This window comes from Ranitomeya imitator, chromosome 7, assembly GCF_032444005.1.
Source record: "Ranitomeya imitator isolate aRanImi1 chromosome 7, aRanImi1.pri, whole genome shotgun sequence".
Taxonomy (NCBI): Eukaryota; Metazoa; Chordata; class Amphibia; order Anura; family Dendrobatidae; genus Ranitomeya; species Ranitomeya imitator.
Genome location: NC_091288.1, coordinates 114,195,964 through 114,217,052, shown reverse-complemented (window position 1 = coordinate 114,217,052; position 21,089 = coordinate 114,195,964). Strand labels below are relative to the sequence as shown.

General features: G+C 42.7%; 1 protein-coding gene across 1 annotated transcript in view; it reads right to left on the bottom strand.

Moving 5' to 3' along the window:
- Positions 1-20,654, bottom strand: part of C7H2orf80 (chromosome 7 C2orf80 homolog) — a 212,470-nt gene extending 191,816 nt beyond the window's left edge. Inside the window, exons 1-2 of the mRNA XM_069735385.1 lie at positions 20,581-20,654; positions 170-254 (exon numbers count right to left, since the gene is read on the bottom strand). Coding sequence (XP_069591486.1) covers positions 170-217 — 48 coding nt within the window. The 5' untranslated portion in view covers positions 218-254; positions 20,581-20,654. The remainder of the gene's footprint in view (positions 1-169; positions 255-20,580) is intronic.
- Positions 20,655-21,089: the final 435 nt, after the last annotated feature.

Sequence of the window (21,089 nt, the reverse complement as noted above, 5' to 3'; positions counted from 1 at the left end):
TTGCATACTTACTTCTTTTTACAAGCACTTTGCAATTCTAACCATTTAACAACTTCAGAAAAACCCCTTTAAGCAACATGAAAGGTATAACTAAAACCCTCAAGTGTATATTGCACGATGAAAGATATGCCTTATTGCTAAATGCATATAGTAGCATCCTAGAACTTACCATTAGAATGCCAGCAAAAGAGGATAAAATCATAGCTTCTCTCTCCATCCGATTAGGGTATTTATGATGGTTTAATGCCAATTTGCTAAACAAGAAAAATATATCAGTTAACTGTATGATTGTGAAAACGATCTTAATTAACTAAAGATATTGTTTCAATGGAATCTGTCACCAGATCATTGCTATCTCATCTGAAAGCATCATGATGTAGGACAAGACTGGGTGCAATAGTTGTGATACACAGTTCTAAGATATAGCATTTAACAGAACTGAGAAAGTCTTGACAGTGATAATCTCTTGGTGATAAAACATTGTCTGGAACGAATAGCACACAGTTCAATATGTGACATCAATGAAATCTGTGTCTCACCTGCTACCTCATGATGTCCTCAGATTACATAGCAAAAACCTGTTCACAGTTTCCAACAAATAAGACTAGTAAATCTGACCAGGGGTGTAACAATAGGGGGATGGGTGTTCGGATGTGTTCGTTACTAGACGAACATTAGCCAGTGCTCAATCTAAAACTGTAGTCCCCATCTTACATGTTTGGCACCTGTTATACAGCCAATAAGCATACGGGATTGCCTGAGAATCACTGTAATTCCGTGGCAATCTTGGTAGTGACATTACTGTGATTGGCTGGTAGTATGACAACATTAGGACTTATAAAAGGACAGGTGTCGCCATTGCACAGCTCTGTGACAATTCTTTTTGGAGGGAGAGTACTTGTTCAGGCATGTGCACACAGTATAATGAACCAGAGGCCTGGAGCGTTGATACTGGTGCTGAAACTGAACCAGCATATTAACAGTCCTTGTAAGGGCTAATTTTGTGCTTTGCTGTTTGTATCAGATACCGTACATACTACATGTAGACTACGAGGCTGAAGTTGGTTTCTTATTCGTTCAGTTTCTTATTCGGAGCTGAAGTTGGTTTCTTATTTGTCAGTTTCTTATTCGGAAATGTTTTCTTTTCTGTTTTTTGTAGGTTTAACAACAAAAAATAGGTATCACAATAATAAAAGACAATGCAGTGAGGTGTCCTGATGTGAATACACTTAAAAACAGCTACAAAAACAATAAAACTGGCACAAAAATGGGCATCAAAGTTGGCACCAAAGAGCGCTAAAAAAGCGTTAAATGCTTTGGGCCACTGATCTCACACTGCAGACATGTAGAACAGAGCACCCCACATCAAAGCCAGTTATTTCCAACCTGGCCCAAATGCGTTCTCTGCATCAGAACTGGTATCAAAGTGGGTAGACAGTCAATTTTGGCCATTTCAATAAGTAACTGATGTTTTTAAGGGGTTAAATGCCTTTTGATCAACTGATCTGACACTTAAAATACACAGATATTGATGCCCTGCATCAAACCCAGGTCCCACCAGCCTGGCCCAAATGGGTTCTGGGCATCAGAACTGGCATCAAAGTGGGCAAACAGCCCATTTTCACACATTTTAATAAGTAACTGATGTTTATAAGGGGTTAAATGCCTTTGGGCCACTGATCTGACACTTAAAATACACAGATAATGATGCCCCGCATCAAACCCAGGTCCCTCTAGTCTGGCCCAAATAGGTTCTATGCATCAGAACTGGCACCAAAGTGGGCAAACAGTCCATTTTCACACATTTGAATAAGTAACTGATGTTTTTAAGGGGTTAAATGCCTTTGGGCCACTGATCTGACACTTAAAATACACAGATAGTGATGCCCTGCATCAAATTCAGGTCCCTCCAGCCTGGCCCAAATGGGTTCTGGGCACCAGAACTGGCATCAAAGTGGGCAAACGGCCATTTTCTTAGATTTGAATAAGTAACTGATGTTTTTAAGGGGTTAAATTACTTTGGGCCAATGATACCACAGTGTAGTGTACGCATATAGAACAGGGAGCCCCACATCAAAAACAAGTCCATCCAGCCTGGCCCAAATAGGTTCTGTTTTTAAGGGGTTAAAGTTAACCTGTCACCAGTTTTTTTGCCTATCAACTAAAAATATCATCTAATAGAGTGTGAGCTATATATTCCCCAACTACTTATGAAACCCCCGACTCCCCATGAATCCCCCATAGGAACCTTTTATATTTCTCCTGCTCTGTATGGAAATATCCTCGGTCCAGTCCGATGGACGTTGGTTCTGGCCCCTCTCCCCACCCCAAATCGGTGTGCTGTACGCATTCCATACTGTGAATAGAGTGTCTCGCGTACAGGTCCCGCGTGTGCGCCTTCAAATTGCCTCCTGCGCAGTATGCTTTGCCCAACTGCGGGCAAAGCCAAAAAGCATTAGTACGCATGCAATATAAAAGGTTCTTATGGGGGATTCATGGGGAATCGGGGGGTTGACAAGTAGTTGGGGAATGTATAACTCACACTCTATTAGATTATATTTTTAGTTGATAGGCAAAAAAAATGGTGACAGGTTCCCTTTAACAGCTTAAAAACATAACCCATTTGGGCAAGACAGAATGGACCTGTTTTTGATGTGGGGCTCCCTGTTCTATATGTATGCACTGTGGTATCATTGGCTCAAAGTCATTTAATCACTTAAAAACATCAGTTACTTATTCAAATCTAAGAAAATGGGCCATTTGCTCACTTTGATGCCAGTTCTGGTGCCCAGAACCCATTTGGGCCAGGCTGGTGGGACCTGGGTTTGATGCAGGGCATCACTATCTGTGTATTTCAAGTGTCAGATCAGTGGCCCAAAGTCATTTAACCCCTTAAAAACATCAGTTACTTATTCAAATCTAAGAAAATGGGCCATTTGCCCACATTGATGCCAGTTCTGGTGCCCAGAACCCATTTGGGCCAGGCTGGAGGGACCTTGATTTGTAGCAGGGCATCAATATCTGTGTATTTTAAGTGTCAGATCAGTGGCCCAAAGGCATTTAACCTTTTAAAACATCAGTTACTTATTCAAATGTGTGAAAATTGGATGTTTGCCCAATTTAATGCCAGTTCTGATGCCCAGAACCTATTTGGGCCAGGCTAATGGGACCTGGGTTTGTTGCAGGGCATCAATATTTGTGTATTTTTAGTGTCAGATCACTGGCCCAAAGGAATTTAACCCCTTAAAACATCAGTTACTTATTCAACTGTGTGAAAATGGGCTGTTTGCCCACTTTGATGCCAGTTCTGGTGCCCTGAACCCATTTGGGCCAGGCTGGAGGAACCTGAATTTGTTGCAGGGCATCACTATCTGTGTATTTTATGTATCAGATCAGTGGCCCAAAGTCATTTAATTCTTTAAAAACATCAGTTACTTATTGAAATGGCCAAAATTGACTGTCTGCCCACTTTGATGCCAGTTCCGATGCAGAGAACCCATTTGGGCCAGGCTGGAAATAACTGGCTTTGATGTGGGGCGCTCTGTTCTATATGTCTGCAGTGTGAGATCTTTTTTAGTGCTCTTTGGTGCCAACTTTGATGCCCATTTTTGTGCCAGTTTTATTGTTTTTGTAGCTGTTTTTAAGTGTATTCACATCAGGACACCTCGCTGCATTGTCTTTTATTACTGTGATACCTATTTTTTGTTGTTAAACCTATAAAAAACAGAAAAGAAAAAATTGCCGAATAAGAAACTGACGAATAAGAAACCAACTTCAGCTCCGAATAAGAAACTGAACGAATAAGAAACCAACTTCAGCCTCGTATTTAGACTAGGGAGGGAGAGTTGAAGAGGCAGGGAGAGTGGCTGAATAGTCTGTAGGCAGTGAGTAAGACTTTGAAGTCCGTTGCTAAATATATAGCTGAGGCAGTTGACTGCATTTTTTTTCTTTGGGTGAAAGAACTAACTATATTGTCATCCTTATATTATGATGTGCTTTGTGGTGCATTTCAATGTTCTATAACTCTCCAAAAAACCATTGAAACATTTTTCTGGATTCAGATACTCACCTATAGAGTATTGCGTGTTTTGCAGAACATTTCCGTGTTATATACCAATCCCAGAAAGCATTGAAACCTTTTTTCGTATTGAATTACTCACCTATATACTATTACATGCTCTGTGATAAATTTAATTAATAACAGTCCAAACGCATTCATACACTATTATGAGCCCAGTGATACATTTTGGTGTTATACACATTCCATGTTCCATGTTATATAAGATTCGACTCAATTACGCACCTATGGAGCATTACGTGCTTTCCAGTAAATTTCAGTGTTATATAACACTACCAAAAGGAGTTGAAACATTTTTCTAAATTCAATTACTCATCCATTAAGTATTACATGCTTTGTGGTACATTTCGGTGTTATATAGCAATCACAAAAAGAATTGAAACATTTTTATGTATTCAGTTACTCATCGATATACTGTTGCATGATGTGGTACAATTCAGTCACGTAAGAGTCCAAAAAAGCGTTGAAAAATTTTCTGCATTCAATTTGTTACACGCGTTTCTGGTGCTTCCCCCAATTCTGGTCGGGATCCTCGCTCTATGTCTGTCCCTTGGTGTCCTGCTGCTGCTTCTCTCTCCCCCACTTCCTAGCTTGCTGCCAACAGGCCTCCAGGGAAAATGCTTAGGACATGTACCGCGCTTACCTTCAGTCTCTTAAAGGGACAGTGCACATTTTTTGACAATTCCAATTAACCAATGGCTGCGCACTAATTACTACTTCTGGCCCCTCCATCATGGTGAGGATGCGGGAGCAACGAGTATCTACTCTTGCTATTTCCGGTTCTGTTCCTGTTCTGTCTGCGCTGTTATAGCAATCCGTTTTGCACTCTGCTTATACTGTTTGTTTCCACTGAATATCAGTGACCAGTGGTTCGGCTATCCTAAGATGACACCTGTACCTTTATACTCAAGTGCCATCCTGTTTCACCACTCGCCATCTGAACCCCTGGACAACGCTAAAGGTGCTGGAGCCAGCTTCCTTTCATCTACCTGGAATCTGACTTCCCTCACCAGTGCCAGCTTCATATCTCATACCCGGTCTCCGCCGGTCAGCTCCACCATATCTGTTATATCTGTTTATCCATTTGTCCTGCTGGGACAGCTGCCACGTGTCCGGGGTCTAACTGGAGGTAGCATTTGTGTCCCCCAGGTATTCCATTCTGGTCCTGTTCGAGGGATCTTACTAAGGATACCTGGAGCTCACTGGTTACGCCCCCTTCGGAGCCCCCCGGACCGAGGTCCCGAGGTTCCACTCAAAAAATGAAAAATGAACGTGAACTTCATCACCTGTGCCTCCGCTTCCATTTGTTACACAATTACTCATCCCTATATTATTATGTGCTCTATGGTACATTTCAGTGGCTATAACACTCCAACAAAGCATTGAAACATTTTTCTGGATTCAATTACTCAACAATAAAGTATTACATGCTTTGTGGTATGTTTCAGTGTTATATACCTGTCCAAAAAAGAGTTGAAAATGTATTCTGTCCCATTACTCATCCACAGAGTATTATGTTCTCTGTGGTACATTTTGTTGTGTAATATAACAGTCCAAAAAAAGTTAAAACATTTTTATGGATTCAATTACTCACCAATAGAATATTACGTGCTCTGTGGTACATTTCAATGGCATATAGCACTCCAAAACAGCGTTCAAACAGTTTTCTGGATTCAATTACTCATCCATATACTTGTACGTGCATGCTCTGTGGTACATTTCAGTGTTATGTAATAGTCCAAACAAGCAATTAAACATTTTTCTGATTCAATTACTCATCTATAGAATATTACGTGCTTTGTGGTAGATTTCAGTGTTATATAACACACCAAAAAAGCATTGAAAATGTTTTCTCTGTTCAATTACTCATCCATAGTGTATTATGTGCTCTTTGGCACATATTGGTGTTATATAACAGTCCAAAAATTGTTGAATTTTTTTTCTTTAGTTAATTACTAATTCATTTACTATTACATTATCTGTGGCACATTATGGTGACATATAATACTCCCAAAAAAATTTAAAAATGTTTCAATATTCAATTACTCAGCCATATACTATTATGGGTTATGTGGTACATTTTGGTGTTAACCCTTTTCTGACATTGGACGTACTATTCCGTCCATGTGGGGTGGGCCCTAATTCCCAAGGATGGAATAGTACATCCAGCGCGATCGGCCGCGCTCACGGGGGGAGCGCGGCCGATCGCAGCCGGGTGTCAGCTGACTATCGCAGCTGACATCCGGCACTATGTGCCAGGAGCGTTCAGGGACCGCTCCCGGCACATTAACCCCCGGCACACCGCGATCAAACATGATCGCAGTGTTCCGGCGGTATAGGGAAGCATCGCGCAGGGAGGGGGCTCCCTGCGGACTTCCCTGAGACGATCGGTACAAGGCAATGTGCTCACCTTGTACCGAGTGTCTCCTCCCTGCAGGCCCCGGATCCAAAATGGTCGCGGGGCTACTTCCGGGTCCTGCAGGGAGTACTTCCGGGTCCAGAGCAGGCTCTGGTAACTAAGCAGCAGGGCACGCCAGATCGCTGATCAGACACAGTGCTCTGCAAAGTGTCAAATCAGCGATCTGTCACTATACAGTGATGTCCCCCCTGGGACAAAGTAAAAAAGTTAAAAAAAATTTTTTTTAGATGTGTAAAATAAAATTTAAAAAATTCCTAAATAAAGGGAAAAAAAATATTGTTCCCATAAATACATTTCTTTATCTACATAAAAAAAACAATAAAAGTGCACATATTTAGTATCGCCGCGTCTGTAACGACCCGACCTATAAAACTGTCCTACTAGTTAACCCCTTCAGTGAACATCGTTAAAAAAAAACGCGGCAAAAAACGCTTTATTATCATACCGCCGAACAAAAACTGGGATAACACGCGATCAAAAAGACGAATATAAATAACCATGGTACCTCTGAAAACGCCATTTTGTCCCGCAAAAAACGAGCTGCCATACCCCATCATCAGTGAAAAAGTAAAAAAGTTACAGTCCTCAGAATAAAGCGATGCAAAAATATATTTTTTTTTATAAAATAGTTTTTATCGTATAAAAAGCACCAAAACAGAAAAAAATGATATAAATGAGGTATCGCTGTAATCGAACTGACCCAAAGAATAAAACTGCTTTATCAATTTTACCAAACGCGGAACGGTATAAAAGCCCCCCCCCCCCCATAAAGAAATTCATGAATAGCTGATTTTTGGTCATTCTGCCTCATAAAAATTGGAATAAAAAGTGATCAAAAAATGTCACGTGCCCAAAAATGTTACCAGTAAAAACATCAACTCGTCCCGCAAAAAACAAGATCTCACATGACTCTGTGGACCAAAATTTTGAAAAAAATTATAGCTCTCAAAATGTGGTAACGCAAAAAATATTTTTTGCAATAAAAAGCGTCTTTCAGTGTGTGATGGCTGCCAATCATAAAAATCCGCTAAAAAACCTGCTATAAAAGTAAATCAAGACCCCCTTCATCACACCCTTAGTTACGGAAAAATTAAAAAATTAAAAAAATGTATTTATTTCCATTTTCCCATTAGAGTTAGGGTTAGGGCTAGGGCTAGGGTTAGGGCTAGGGCTAGGGTTAGGGTTAGGGTTAGGGCTAGGGTTGGGCTAGGGTTAGGGCTTAGGATGGGGCTAGGGTTAAGGCTACAGTTAGGGTTGGGGCTAAAGTTAGGGTTAGGGTTGGGGCTAAAGTTCGGGTTAGGACTACATTTACAGTTGGGAGTATGGTTGGGATTAGGGTTAGGGGTGTGTCAAGGTTAGGGGTGTGGTTAGGGTTACCGTTGGGATTAGGGTTAGGGATGTGTTTGGATTAGGGTTTCAGTTATAATTGGGGGGTTTCCACTGTTTAGGCACATCAGGGGCTCTCCAAATGCGGCATGGCGTCCGATCTCAATTCCAGCCAATTCTGCATTGAAAAAGTAAAACAGTGCTCCTTCCCTTCCAAGCTCTCCCGTGTGCCCAAACAGGGGTTTACCCCAACATATGGGGTATCAGCATACTCAGGACACATTGGACAACAACTTTTGGGGTCTAATATCTCTTGTTACCCTTGGGAAAATACAAAACTGGGGGCTAAAATATAATTTTTGTGGAAAAAAAGATTTTTTATTTTCATGGCTATGCATTATAAACTGTAGTGAAACACTTGGGGGTTCAAAGTTCTCACAACACATCTAGATAAGTTCCTTGGGGGTCTAGTTTCCAATATGGGGTCACTTGTGGGGGGTTTCTACTGTGTAGGTACATCAGGGGCTCTGCAAATGCAATGTGACGCCTGCAGACCAATCCATCTAAGTCTGCATTCCAAATGACGCTCCTTCCCTTCCGAGCTCTGCCATGCGCTCAAATGGTGGTTCCCCCCCCCCACATATGGGATATCAACATACTGAGGACACATTGGACAACAACTTTAAGGGTCCAATTTCTCCTGTTACCCTTGAGAAAATACAAAACTGGGGGCTAAAAAATAATTTTTGTGGAAATTTTTTTTTTATTATTTTCACTGCTCTGCGTTATAAACTGTGGTGAAACACTTGGGGGTTCAAAGCTCTCACAACACATCTAGATGAGTTCCTTAGGGGGTCTACTTTCCAAAATGGTGTCACTTGTGGGGGGTTTCAATGTTTAGGCACATTAAACACAACATGGCATCCCATCTCAATTCCAGTCAATTTTGCATTGAAAAGTCAAATGGCGCTCTTTCCTTTCCGAGCTCTGCCATGCGCCCAAACAGTGGTTTACTCCCACATATGGGGTATCAGCATACTCAGGACAAATTGTACAACAATGTTTGGGGTCCAATTTCTTCCCTTACCCTTGGGAAAATAAAAAAATTGAGGGCAAAAAGATCATTTTTGTGAAAAATATGATTTTTTATTTTTACGGCTCTGCATTATAAACTTCTCTGAAGCACTTGGTGGGTCAAAGTGCTCACCACACATCTAGATAAGTTCCTTAGGGGATCTACTTTCCAAAATAGTGTCAGTTGTTGGGTGTTTCAATGTTTAGGCACATCAGTGGCTCTCCAAACGCAACATGGCGTCCCATCTCAATTCCTGTCAATTTTGCATTGAAAATTCAAACGGCGCTCCTTCCCTTCCGAGCTCTGCCATGCGCCCAAACAGTGGTTTACCCCCACATATAGGGTATCAGCGTACTCAGGACAAATTGTACAACAACTTTTGTGGTCCTATTTCTTCTCTTACTCTTGGGAAAATAAAAAATTAGGGGCAAAAAAAACATTTTTGTGAAAAAATATGATTTTTTATTTTTACGGCTCTGCATTATAAACTTCTGTGAATCACTTAATGGGTCAAAGTGCTCACCACACTTCTAGATAAGCTCCTTAGGGGGTCTACTTTCCAAAATGGTGTCAATTGTGGGGGTTTCAATGTTTAGGTACATCAGGGTCTCTCCAAATGCAACATGGCGTCCCATCTCAATTCCAGTCAATTTTGCATTGAAAAGTCAAATGGCGCTCCTTTGCTTCCGAGCTCTGTCATGTGCCCAAACAGTGGTTTACCCCCACATATGAGGTATCGGCGTACTCGGGACAAATTGTACCACAACTTTTGGGGTCCATTTTCTCCTGTTACCCTTGGTAAAATAAAACAAATTGGAGCTGAAGTAAATTTTTTGTGAAAAAAGTTAAATGTTCATTTTTATGTAAACATTCCAAAAATTCCTGTGAAACACCAGAAGGGTTAATAAACTTTTTGAATGTGGTTTTGAGCACCTTGAGGGGTGCAGTTTTTAGAATGGTGTCACACTTTGTTATTTTCTATCACATAGACCCCTCAAAATGACTTCAAATGAGATGTGGTCCCTAAAAAAATGGTGTTGTAAAAATGAGAAATTGCTGGTCAAATTTAACCCTTATAACTCCCTAACAAAAAAAATTTTGGTTCCAAAATTGTGCTGATGTAAAGTAGACATGTGGGAAATGTTACTTATTAAGTATGTTGTGTGATATATATCTGTGATTTAATTGCATAAAAATTCAAAGTTGGAAAATTGCAAAATTTTCAACATTTTTGCCAAATTTCCTTATTTTTTCACAAATAAACACAGGTAATATCAAAGAAATTTTACCACTATCATGAAGTACAATATGTCACGAGAAAACAGTGTCAGAATCACCGGGATCTGTTGAAGCGTTCCAGATTTTAATTAACACGTGTGGAATTATATACTTAACAAAAAAGTGTTAAACAACTGAAATTATGTCTTATATTCTAGGTTCCTCAAAGTAGCCACCTTTTGCTTTGATGACTGATTTGCACACTATTGGCATTGTCTTGATGAGCTTCAGTGTATAATTCCATATGTGCTAATTCATAGTTTTGATGCCTTCAGTGTGAATGTACAATTTTCATAATCATGAAAATACAGAAAAATCTTTAAATGAGAAGGTGTGTCCAAACTTTTGGTCTGTACTGTATCTATAATATAATGCTGGGAGCGTCACTCTGTCCGAAGCCTTTATAGACTGCGCAAGCGCAAGCGCCGGCGCAGTCTGGCCCCCACAGAGTGACGCTCCCAGGAGATCGCGGTATGCGTAAACCCTGAACGCACACCGCGATCTCCAACAGAGAAGCAGGGACCGCCAGGAGGGTAAGTATTATATTCACCTGTCCCCCCGTTCCAGCGCTGCGTGTGGCTCCTTCTTCCGGGTCCTCTCCTGCCTGTGACATTCAGTTCAGAGGGCGCGATGACGCGCTTAATGCGCGCCGCCCTCTGACTGACCAGTCACAGCCAGAGGACCCGGAAGATGGCGGCGCACAGCGGTGGAACGGGGACAGGTGAATATAGCAAGTGCTGGGGGGCCCCAGCTAGCGGCGATACTGGCACCTGACCCCCACAGCGTGCCTGTGTCACCGCCTGCTCAGGCCCCCCAGCACTCGGCGCCCAGCGACGATAGGTGAGTATGGTATTTTTTTATATATATATTGCAGCAGCATACGGGGCATATACAATGGAGCATCTTATGAGGGCCATAAACCATAATGGAGCAGTGTACAGGGCATATACCATGGAGCATCTTATGGGGGCCATAAACCTTTATGGAGCAGTGTACGGGGGCATATACTTTGGAGCATCTTATGGGGGCCATAAACCATAATGGAGCAGTGTACGGGGGCATATACCATGGAGCATCTTATGGGGGCCATAAACCTTTATGGAACAGCGTACGGGGCATACACTATGGAGCATCTTATGGGGGCCATAAACCTTTATGGAGCAGTGTACGGGGGCATATACTATGGAGCATCTTATGGGGCCATCAACCTTTATGGAGTAGTGTACGGGGCATATACTATGGAGCATCTTATGGGGGCCATAAACCTTTATGGAGCAGCGTATGGGGCATATGGATGGGAGCAGCAAATTAAAGAACGGTGGCGCAGGATGGGAGCAGCACATGACAGAACGGGGGCGCAGGATGGGAGCAGCACATGACAGGATGGGGGCGCAGGATGGGAGCAGCACATGACAGGATGGGGGCGCAGGATGGGAGCAGCACATGACAGAACGGTGGCGCAGGATGGGAGCAGCACATGACAGAACGGGGGCGCAGGATGGCAGCAGCACATGACAGAACGGGGGCGTAGGATGGAAGCAGCACATGACAGAATAGGGCAGCACATGACAGAACGGAGGCGCAGGATGGGAGCAGCACATGACAGAACGGGGGCGCAGGATGGGAGCAGCACATGACAGAACGGGGGCGCAGGATGGCAGCAGCACATGACAGAACGGGGGCGCAGGATGGAAGCAGCACATGACAGAACGGGGGGCGCAGGATGGGAGCAGCACATGACAGGATGGGGCGCAGGATGAGAGCAGCAAATGACAGAATGGAGGCGCAGGATGGGTGCAGCACATGTCAGAATGGAGGCGCAGGATGGGAGCAGCACATGTCAGAATGGAGGCGCAAGATGGGTGCAGCACATGTCAGAATGGAGGCGCAGGATGGGTGCAGCACATGTCAGAATGGGGGCGCAGGATGGGAGCAGCACATGTCAGAATGGGGGCGCAGGATGGGAGCAGCACATGACAGGATGGGGACGCAGGATGGGTGCAGCACATGACAGGATGGGGACGCAGGATGGGTGCAGCACATGACAGGATGGGGACACAGGATAGAGCAGCACATGTCAGGATGGGGACTGTTATGATCAGGCGGCCTTGGAACAACATGAAAAAACCTTCGCTGGAGTAGTGGTAACTATACAGACCGCTAACCCTGAACTTATCACAGACACTAGATGTAGCCGTGGGGTGTACCTATCCAGACCTAGACACCTCGACACAGCCGGAGGACTAATTATCCCTAAAGATGGAAAATAGGAAAACTGACTTGCCTCAGAGTAGACCCCCAAAGTATAGGCAGCCCCCCACAAATAATGACGGTGAGTAGGAGAGGAAAAGACACACGCAGGCGGAAAACAGATTTAGCAAAGGAAGCCACCTCTACCTAGATAGGGAAGTATAGTACAGGATACTGAGCGGTCAGCACAAAATCTACAAAATATCCACAGCAGAAAAATACAAAAACTCCACCACCTAGCTAAAGGTGTGGAGAGTATATCTGCAACTCAAGCGAATCCAACCAGACTGAGAAAACAACAGAACAGTCGAAGCTGGAACAAAATAGAAACTATGAACAGCAAGAAAAAATAGACACACAGCCTGTGAGCCTAAGAAAAAGAATAAGACACTTATCTTTAGCTGAAATGGCAGCAGGCTGGAGAGGCCAGGCAGAGAACCATTACTGGCAATAGAACATTGACAACTGGCAGGGACTAATGAGTCCTGCAAAGCTAAATACCCCAGTCCGCTTTGCAATTAAAAGATACTCCTGTCCAATCCTGCAGTCCAGGCCCAACTGCATTACGATCTACAACCACCAGAGGGAGCCCAAAAGCAGAATTCACAACAGTACCCCCCCCCCCTTGAGAAGGGGTCACCGAACCCTCACCGGAGCCCCCACGCCAATCAGGATGAGCCCGATGAAAGGTACGAACCAAATCAGCGGCATGGACATCAGAGGCAGAAACCCAAGAATTATCCTCCTGGCCATAACCCTTCCATTTGACAAGGTACTGAAGCTTCCGCCTCGAAAAACGGAAATCCAAAATCTTCTCAACAACATATTCCAACTCCCCATCGACCAACACAGGGGCCGGAGGATAAACAGAGGGAACAACGGGCTCCACATATTTTCGCAACAAAGATCTATGGAAGACATTATGAATAGCAAAAGAGGCCGGAAGCACCAGGCGAAAGGAAACCGGGATTAATAATCTCAGAACACCTATAAGGACCAATAAACAAAGGCTTAAACTTAGGGGAAGAAACCTTCATAGGAACATGATGGGAAGATAACCAAACCAGATCCCCAACCCGAAGCCGAGAACCAACACACTGACGACGGTTTGCAAAACGTTGAGCCTCCTCCTGAGACAGTACCAAATTGTTCACCACATGAGCCCAACCTGTCGACCACAGAATCCACACCAGGAAGGTCAGAAGGCTCAACCCGCCCAGAAGAAAAACGAGGCTGAAAACCAAAATTACAAAAAAAAGGCGAAACCAAAGTAGCCGAACTAGCCCGATTATTAAGGGCAAACTCGGCCAATGGCAAAAAAGCCACCCAATCATCCTGATCAGCAGACACAAAGCATCTCAAATAGGTCTCCAAGGTCTGATTAGTTGGCTCAGTCTGGCCATTTGTCTGAGGATGAAATGCAGAAGAAAAAGACAAATCATTGCCCAGCTTGGCACAAAAGGCTCGCCAAAACCTAGAAACAAACTGGGAACCTCTGTCGGACACAATATTCTCCAGAATACCATGCAAATGGACCACATGCTGAAAAAACTACGGAACCAAATCAGAAGAAGAAGGCAATTTAGGCAAAGGCACCAAATGAACCATCTTAGAGAATGGGTCACAAACCACCCAGATAACCGACATCCTTTGGGAAACAGGAAGATCGGAAATAAAATCCATAGAAATATGCGTCCAGGGCCTCTCAGGGACCAGCAAAGGCAAAAGCAACCCACTAGCACGGGAGCAATAAGGCTTGGCCCGTGCACAAGTCCCACAGGACTGCACAAAAGACCGCACATCACGCGACAAAGAAGGCCACCAAAAGGACCTACCAACCAAGTCTCTGGTACCAAAAATACCAGGATGACCAGCCAACACAGAACAATGAACCTCAGAAATCACTCTACTAGTCCATCTGTCAGGAACAAACAGTTTCCCCACAGGACAACGGTCAGGTTTGTCAGCCTGAAATTTCTGAAGAACCCGTCATAAATCAGGAGAAATGGCAGAAAGAACCACCCCTTCCTTCAAAATACCGACTGGTTCCAAGACCTCAGAAGAATCAGGCAAAAAACTCCTAGAGAGGGCATCAGCCTTAACATTCTTAGTACCAGGAAGGTACGAGACCACAAAATCAAAACGAGAAAAAAGCAAGGACCATCGAGCCTGTCTAGGATTCAACCATTTGGCAGACTCGAGGTAAATCAAATTCTTATGGTCGGTCAAGACCACAATACGGTGCTTAGCTCCCTCAAGCCAATGTTGCCACTCCTCAAACGCCCACTTCATAGCCAACAACTCCCGATTGCCAACGTCATAATTGCGTTCCGCAGGCGAAAATTGACGGGAAAAGAAGGAACACGGTTTCATCAAGGAACCAACAGGATCCCTCTGAGACAAAACGGCCCGTACCCCAATCTCAGAAGCGTCAACCTCAACCTGAAACGGAAGATAAATATCCGGCTGGCGCAACACTGGAGCAGAAGAAAAACGACGTTTAAGTTCTTGAAAGGCAGAGACAGCCGCAGAGGGCCAATTCGCCACATCAGTGCCCTTCTTAGTCAAATCAGTCAAGGGTTTAACCACGCTGGAAAAATTAGCAATGAAACGGCGATAAAAATTAGCGAAACCCAAAAATTTCTGAAGGCTCTTCACGGATGTGGGCTGAATCCAATCATGAATGGCCTGAACCTTAACCGGATCCATCTCTATAGATGAGGGAGAAAAAATAAAGCCCAAAAAGGAAACCTTCTGGACCCCAAAAAGACACTTAGACCCTTTCACAAACAAGGCATTGTCACGAAGGATCTGAAATACCATCCTGACCTGCTGCACATGAGACTCCCAATCATCGGAAAAAATCAAAATATCGTCCAAATATATGATCAAGAATTTATCAAGATAACTCCGGAAGATATCATGCATGAAGGACTGAAAAACAGATGGAGCATTAGAGAGTCCGAATGGCATCACAAGGTATTCAAAATGGCCTTTGGGAGTGTTAAATGCAGTTTTCCATTCATCACCCTGCTTTATACGAACAAGATTATAAGCCCCCCGAAGGTCAATCTTAGTAAACCAACTAGCTCCCTTAATCCTAGCAAACAAATCAGAAAGCAAAGGCAAGGGGTATTGAAACTTGACCGTGATCTTATTTAAGAGGCGATAATCAATACATGGTCTCAAAGAACCATCTTTTTTAGCAACAAAAAAGAACCCCGCTCCCAACGGTTAGAAGATGGACGAATATGCCCCTTCTCCAAAGACTCCTTAATATAACTCTGCATGGCGGTATGTTCAGGTACAGAAAGGTTGAAAAGTCGACCCTTAGGAAACTTACAGCCTGGAATCAAATCAATAGCACAATCGCAGTCCCTATGCGGTGGAAGGAAACTGGACTTAGGCTCATCGAATACATCCTGAAAATTAGACAAAAACTCCAGAATTTCAGAAGAGGGAGAAGGGGCGATTGACATCAGAGGAACATCATTATGAACCCCCTGACAACCCCAACTAGTCACAGACATGGACTTCCAATCCAAAACAGGATTATGTAACTGCAACCACGGGAAACCCAGCATGACAGCATCATGCAAATTATGCAACACCAGAAATCGACAATCTTCCTGGTGGGCTGGCGCCATGCGCATGGTCACCTGTATCCAAAACTGGGGCTTATTTTTAGCCAAGGGTGTAGCATCAATGCCTCTTAAAGGAATAGGATTCTGCAATGGCTGCAAGGGAAAACCACAACGCCTAGCAAAGTCAAAGTCCATCAAATTCAAGGTGGCGCCTGAATCCACAAACGCCATGACAGAAAATGACGACAATGAGCAGATCAAGGACACAGATAACAGAAATTTAGGTTGTACAGTACTGATGGTAAATGAACTGGCGATCCTTTTTGTCCGCTTAGGGCAGACAGAAATGACATGAGAAGCATCGCCACAATAAAAACACAACCTATTGAGACGTCTGAAACCTTGTCGTTCCGTTTTAGACAGAATCCTATCACACTGCATAGGTTCAGGAATTTGCTCTGAGGATAGCTCAATAGCACGCACAGTTCTGCGCTCCCGCAAGCGCCGGTCAATCTGAATGGCCAGAGACATAGAATCACTCAGATTGGAGGGTGTGGGAAACCCCACCATAACATCCTTAACAGATTCAGAAAGACCCTTTCTGAAAATTGCCGCTAAAGCATCATCATTCCATTTAGTCAGCACAGACCATTTTCTGAATTTCTGACAATACAATTCAGCCGCCTCTTGCCCCTGAGATAGGGCCAACAAGGTCTTCTCAGCTTGATCCACAGAATTAGGCTCATCATACAATAACCCCAATGCTTGAAAGAAAGAATCAACATTAAGCAAAGCAGGATTGCCAGATTCCAAGGAAAATGCCCAATCCTGTGGGTCACCACGCAGCAGGGATATGATGATTTTAACCTGCTGAATGGGATCACCAGAGGGTCGGGGTCTCAATGCAAAAAACAGTTTACAGTTATTTTTGAAACTCAAAAATTTGGATCTGTCACCAAAAAATAAATCAGGAGTGGGAATCTTAGGTTCTAAAGCAGGAGTCTGAACAATATAATCTGAAATACCCTGTAACCTAGCAGCAAACTGATCCACACGAGAAGCTAATTCCTGAACATTCATGTTAGTACTAGGTTCCTCAGCCACCCAGAGATTAAGAGGGAGGAGAAGACAAAACAGGCTGAGGAAAAAAATATGGCTCAAAACCTTTCCTCCCTTCTTCTGAGATGCAATTAACTCATTGTAGGCCAGTTGTACTGTTATGATCAGGTGGCCTTGGAACAACATGAAAAAACCTTCGCTGGAGTAGTGGTAACTATACAGACCGCTAACCCTGAACTTATCACAGACACTAGATGTAGCCGTGGGGTGTACCTATCCAGACCTAGACACCTCGACACAGCCGGAGGACTAATTATCCCTAAAGATGGAAAATAGGAAAACTGACTTGCCTCAGAGTAGACCCCCAAAGTATAGGCAGCCCCCCACAAATAATGACGGTGAGTAGGAGAGGAAAAGACACACGCAGGCGGAAAACAGATTTAGCAAAGGAGGCCACTTCTACCTAGATAGGGAAGTATAGTACAGGATACTGAGCGGTCAGCACAAAATCTACAAAATATCCACAGCAGAAAAATACAAAAACTCCACCACCTAACTAAAGGTGTGGAGAGTATATTCACAACAGAATTCACAACAGGGGACGCAGGATGGAGCAGCACATACCAGGATGGAGACCATATACCAATATAAATGCTCACCACCCGGGCGTAGAACGGGTTCAATAGCTAGTGTGGTATATAACACTCCAAAACAGCGTTCAAAAATTTATCTGGATTCAATTACAAATCTACAGAGTATTATGTGCTTTCTTTTTCATTTCGGCAGTATATAACACTCCAAAAAGCGTTAAAAATTTATCTATAATCAATTACTCATCCATAGAGTATTACCGGTTCTGGGGTATATTTTGGTAGCATATAACACTCCAAAACTGCAATGAAAAATGTGTCTGCATTCAGTTAAATATCCATAGAGTATTACATGCTTTCTGTAACATTTCGGTAGTGTATAACACTCCAAAAATCGTTCAAAAATGTATCTATAATCAATTACTTGTGCATAGAGTATTACATGCTCTGTGGTATTTAACACTCAAAAAAGTGTTGAAAATGTGTCTGTATTCAATTACTCATCTATAGTATAGTATGTGCTTTCTTTTACATTTCAATGGTATAATCAATTACTCATCCATAGAGTATTATGTGCTCTGGGATACATTTTTCAGTGGTATATAACACTCCTAAAAAGCATTAAAAAAACTTTTCTGTATTCAATTTTTGTATTTTGTATTCTGTATCTGTATTTTTCGGACTATAAGATGTACTTTTTTCCTCCAAAAATGCGGATGAAAGTGTGTGTGTGTGGGGGGGTGTCTTATAGTCCGGATGTATGGTGGGGTGCGCTGTATAATCTTGCTCTGGCGGAGAGGTGAGGGAATGGCATCGGCGTAGCTGCGGGTCACAGGAGGCAGGAGCCGGCGGCTGCAGCTAACTCCTGTTCCAGCTGCTAAAGAGAGATGAATATTCACTGCATTCCACGCCCAACGCTAGCAGCAGGGGGCAAGTTCCTTGCCCAACCAATGAGAAGAGGCAAAGGAGACACACACCAGGTACAGCAGAGGCAGGGGTACACTGTCAAAGAGTAAACCAAAGCGGCGGACATCACGTTAGACCATGCACAAGGCTCCACTCTACTAAACCAATACTACTTATCACAAGGAACACGGCAGATGCTCCACGGCTGATTTAAAGATATAACTTGTCAAAGCAATACGGTGGGTGCTCCACGGCATTTGATGCCCCTCTGATTTAAAGATCACATCCTCTACTCAAAAAAAATCCAAACAGTCACTGAACTCTGCAAAGCCAGTTATAGCATTATAGGATGTAACATTAAAGAGACATGGTGTCTCAATCCCCTCAATTAATATGCCGCACCATAACAGCAGAAGATACACTGATGAAGGTTACTGTTTGACCGAAACATCTGGATTCTGTACTGTATATTTGACTGCATTAAATCTACTTCACATGTTCAAAAGTTGAGTGCCAAGTTTGTTTATCATAATATTTGGTTTGGGACCCTACTTGAGCACCATACCAGTAGTGCTACGCCACATCACTTCCAGTGTAGGATTATGACACCACACTGTGTTTAAATACTAACTCTCTGGATATTATTCCCCTATTCTAAATACCTGGGAGATGCTACTTATATTTTTTCTAGAGAATTGTGAACATATTTTTAACTATATTAATATTAAAAGTTAAATATTAAGTGTTGTTTTCTTTTTGGTTTATGAGTACAGTGTCAAAGACCTGTGCTGATTTCTACCACCATCCCATCATCCACGCCCTGATGGCCAGATATTTTTGACTAGGAGGGAAAAGTTTTTAAAGATGATCAAGCAATACCAAACCAACAAAACCAGCATCTCTGCAATTCCTCTGCGACCTTCAGCTATTGGGTCTTAAAGCTGGACACGTGGCTTGAGCTGTCCCTCTATGCCTTGAAGGTGTTATGCTGCCCTGCTGCTAGTGTCTTGTCTGAGCTGTTTTTTTACCACCGGGAGGGTCATAACATACAGGCGATTTTGCCTGTCAACAGAAAGTGCTGACAGGCTCACTCTGATAAAAACGAGCAAAGCCTGGATTAGTGCTGACTTTTCCACAGCACAAGATAACAGCAGTACATAAAGTGTTTTTAATAATCAATATTTGAATGAGGCCTGCCAGTTGTTGCCTTCTAGGGTCTATGGATGACTTCATGACCCTACTTATATTTTCCTGGCTTTGCACTATGTGCAAATCCTTTGTGAATATAGAAGTACCACAATTACACATTCTTAAATTTTTTTAAAAGGTACTCCCAGTTCGTGCATTCAAGGGTGTATGGAAGACCCTACTTGTAATTCCTGGCAGGTTTTGTTTTTTTGCGTGCAGAGCATTATATGACTGTGTGAGTACCACAGCTACACTTTGCTCTCAATATTTGAATGAGGCACCACAGTTGGTGCCTTCAAGAGTTTATAGATGAATCTGCTTGTAATTTTTGGCAAGCTGTGCACTTAGTGCATAGCCTATGTGAGTCTAGGAGTAGCACTGCATGACAATTTTAACATAACGTGTACGAGGCCCTCCTGTAGGTCTAATACAGTTTGTATCTGAGCATCAGAGAATTCTCACAATGCACACAAGTCTACAGTAACATAGTGACTGCATTATTTTAAGTTTAAGACCAAACAACCCCTTTGAGCAGTTAATAGATGCCTTCAAAGTTTAATTCTAATGGATAAACATGTGTCCTGGGCATGTGTCCTGGATAAACATGTGTCCTGGTCAGGTCCCAATTTTGTCCCATGATTGTAATCAGTCCTGCATCAGGGTCAGTTAAAATAAATAATTCAGAATGCTTATAAGGTTTCACATTCTGTGGTTCTTTATTCATGCAGAGGCGATCTGTAATTGTTTCTCTAGGCCCAAAAAAAATCTACCGAATATTAGGAGTCATTTGTCTTTCCATTGTCATTATAAATTATTATAATACTCACAGTCTTTCCTTATCTAGAGATTCACTTCCTTTCGAACTACTAAGCCACTGCCATGCCACTCCTATGGCCAAATCGTAATGAGCCTAGAAATAAAAATATATTTACATAATAATGAAATTGTGTTCTAGCTGAGCTGACAAGATATCCTATTTTTCCATCAACATAGCTGCATAAGAGATTGTTTTTTGCGGGATGAGTTGTACTATCGAATAACATCATTCATTTGTCATGTTATGTACTAGAATATGTGAAAAAAATTCCAAGTGTAGCAATTTTTTTTTTCTGAGAGGGGGTATTTAAATTATTCAATATAGAGTAAAAATGACCCAGAAATATGATTCTCCAGGTCAGTATGATTAATACAATACCAAAAGTATAGTTGTTTTTTTTATTTAAGTGGTGAATAATAATTTGAAAATTAAAAAAAAAAAATTGCTTGTGCTGCCATTTTCCGAGAGATGTATCTTTTAACATTTTCGAGTTATGAAGCTGTGTAAAGTCAAGTGTTT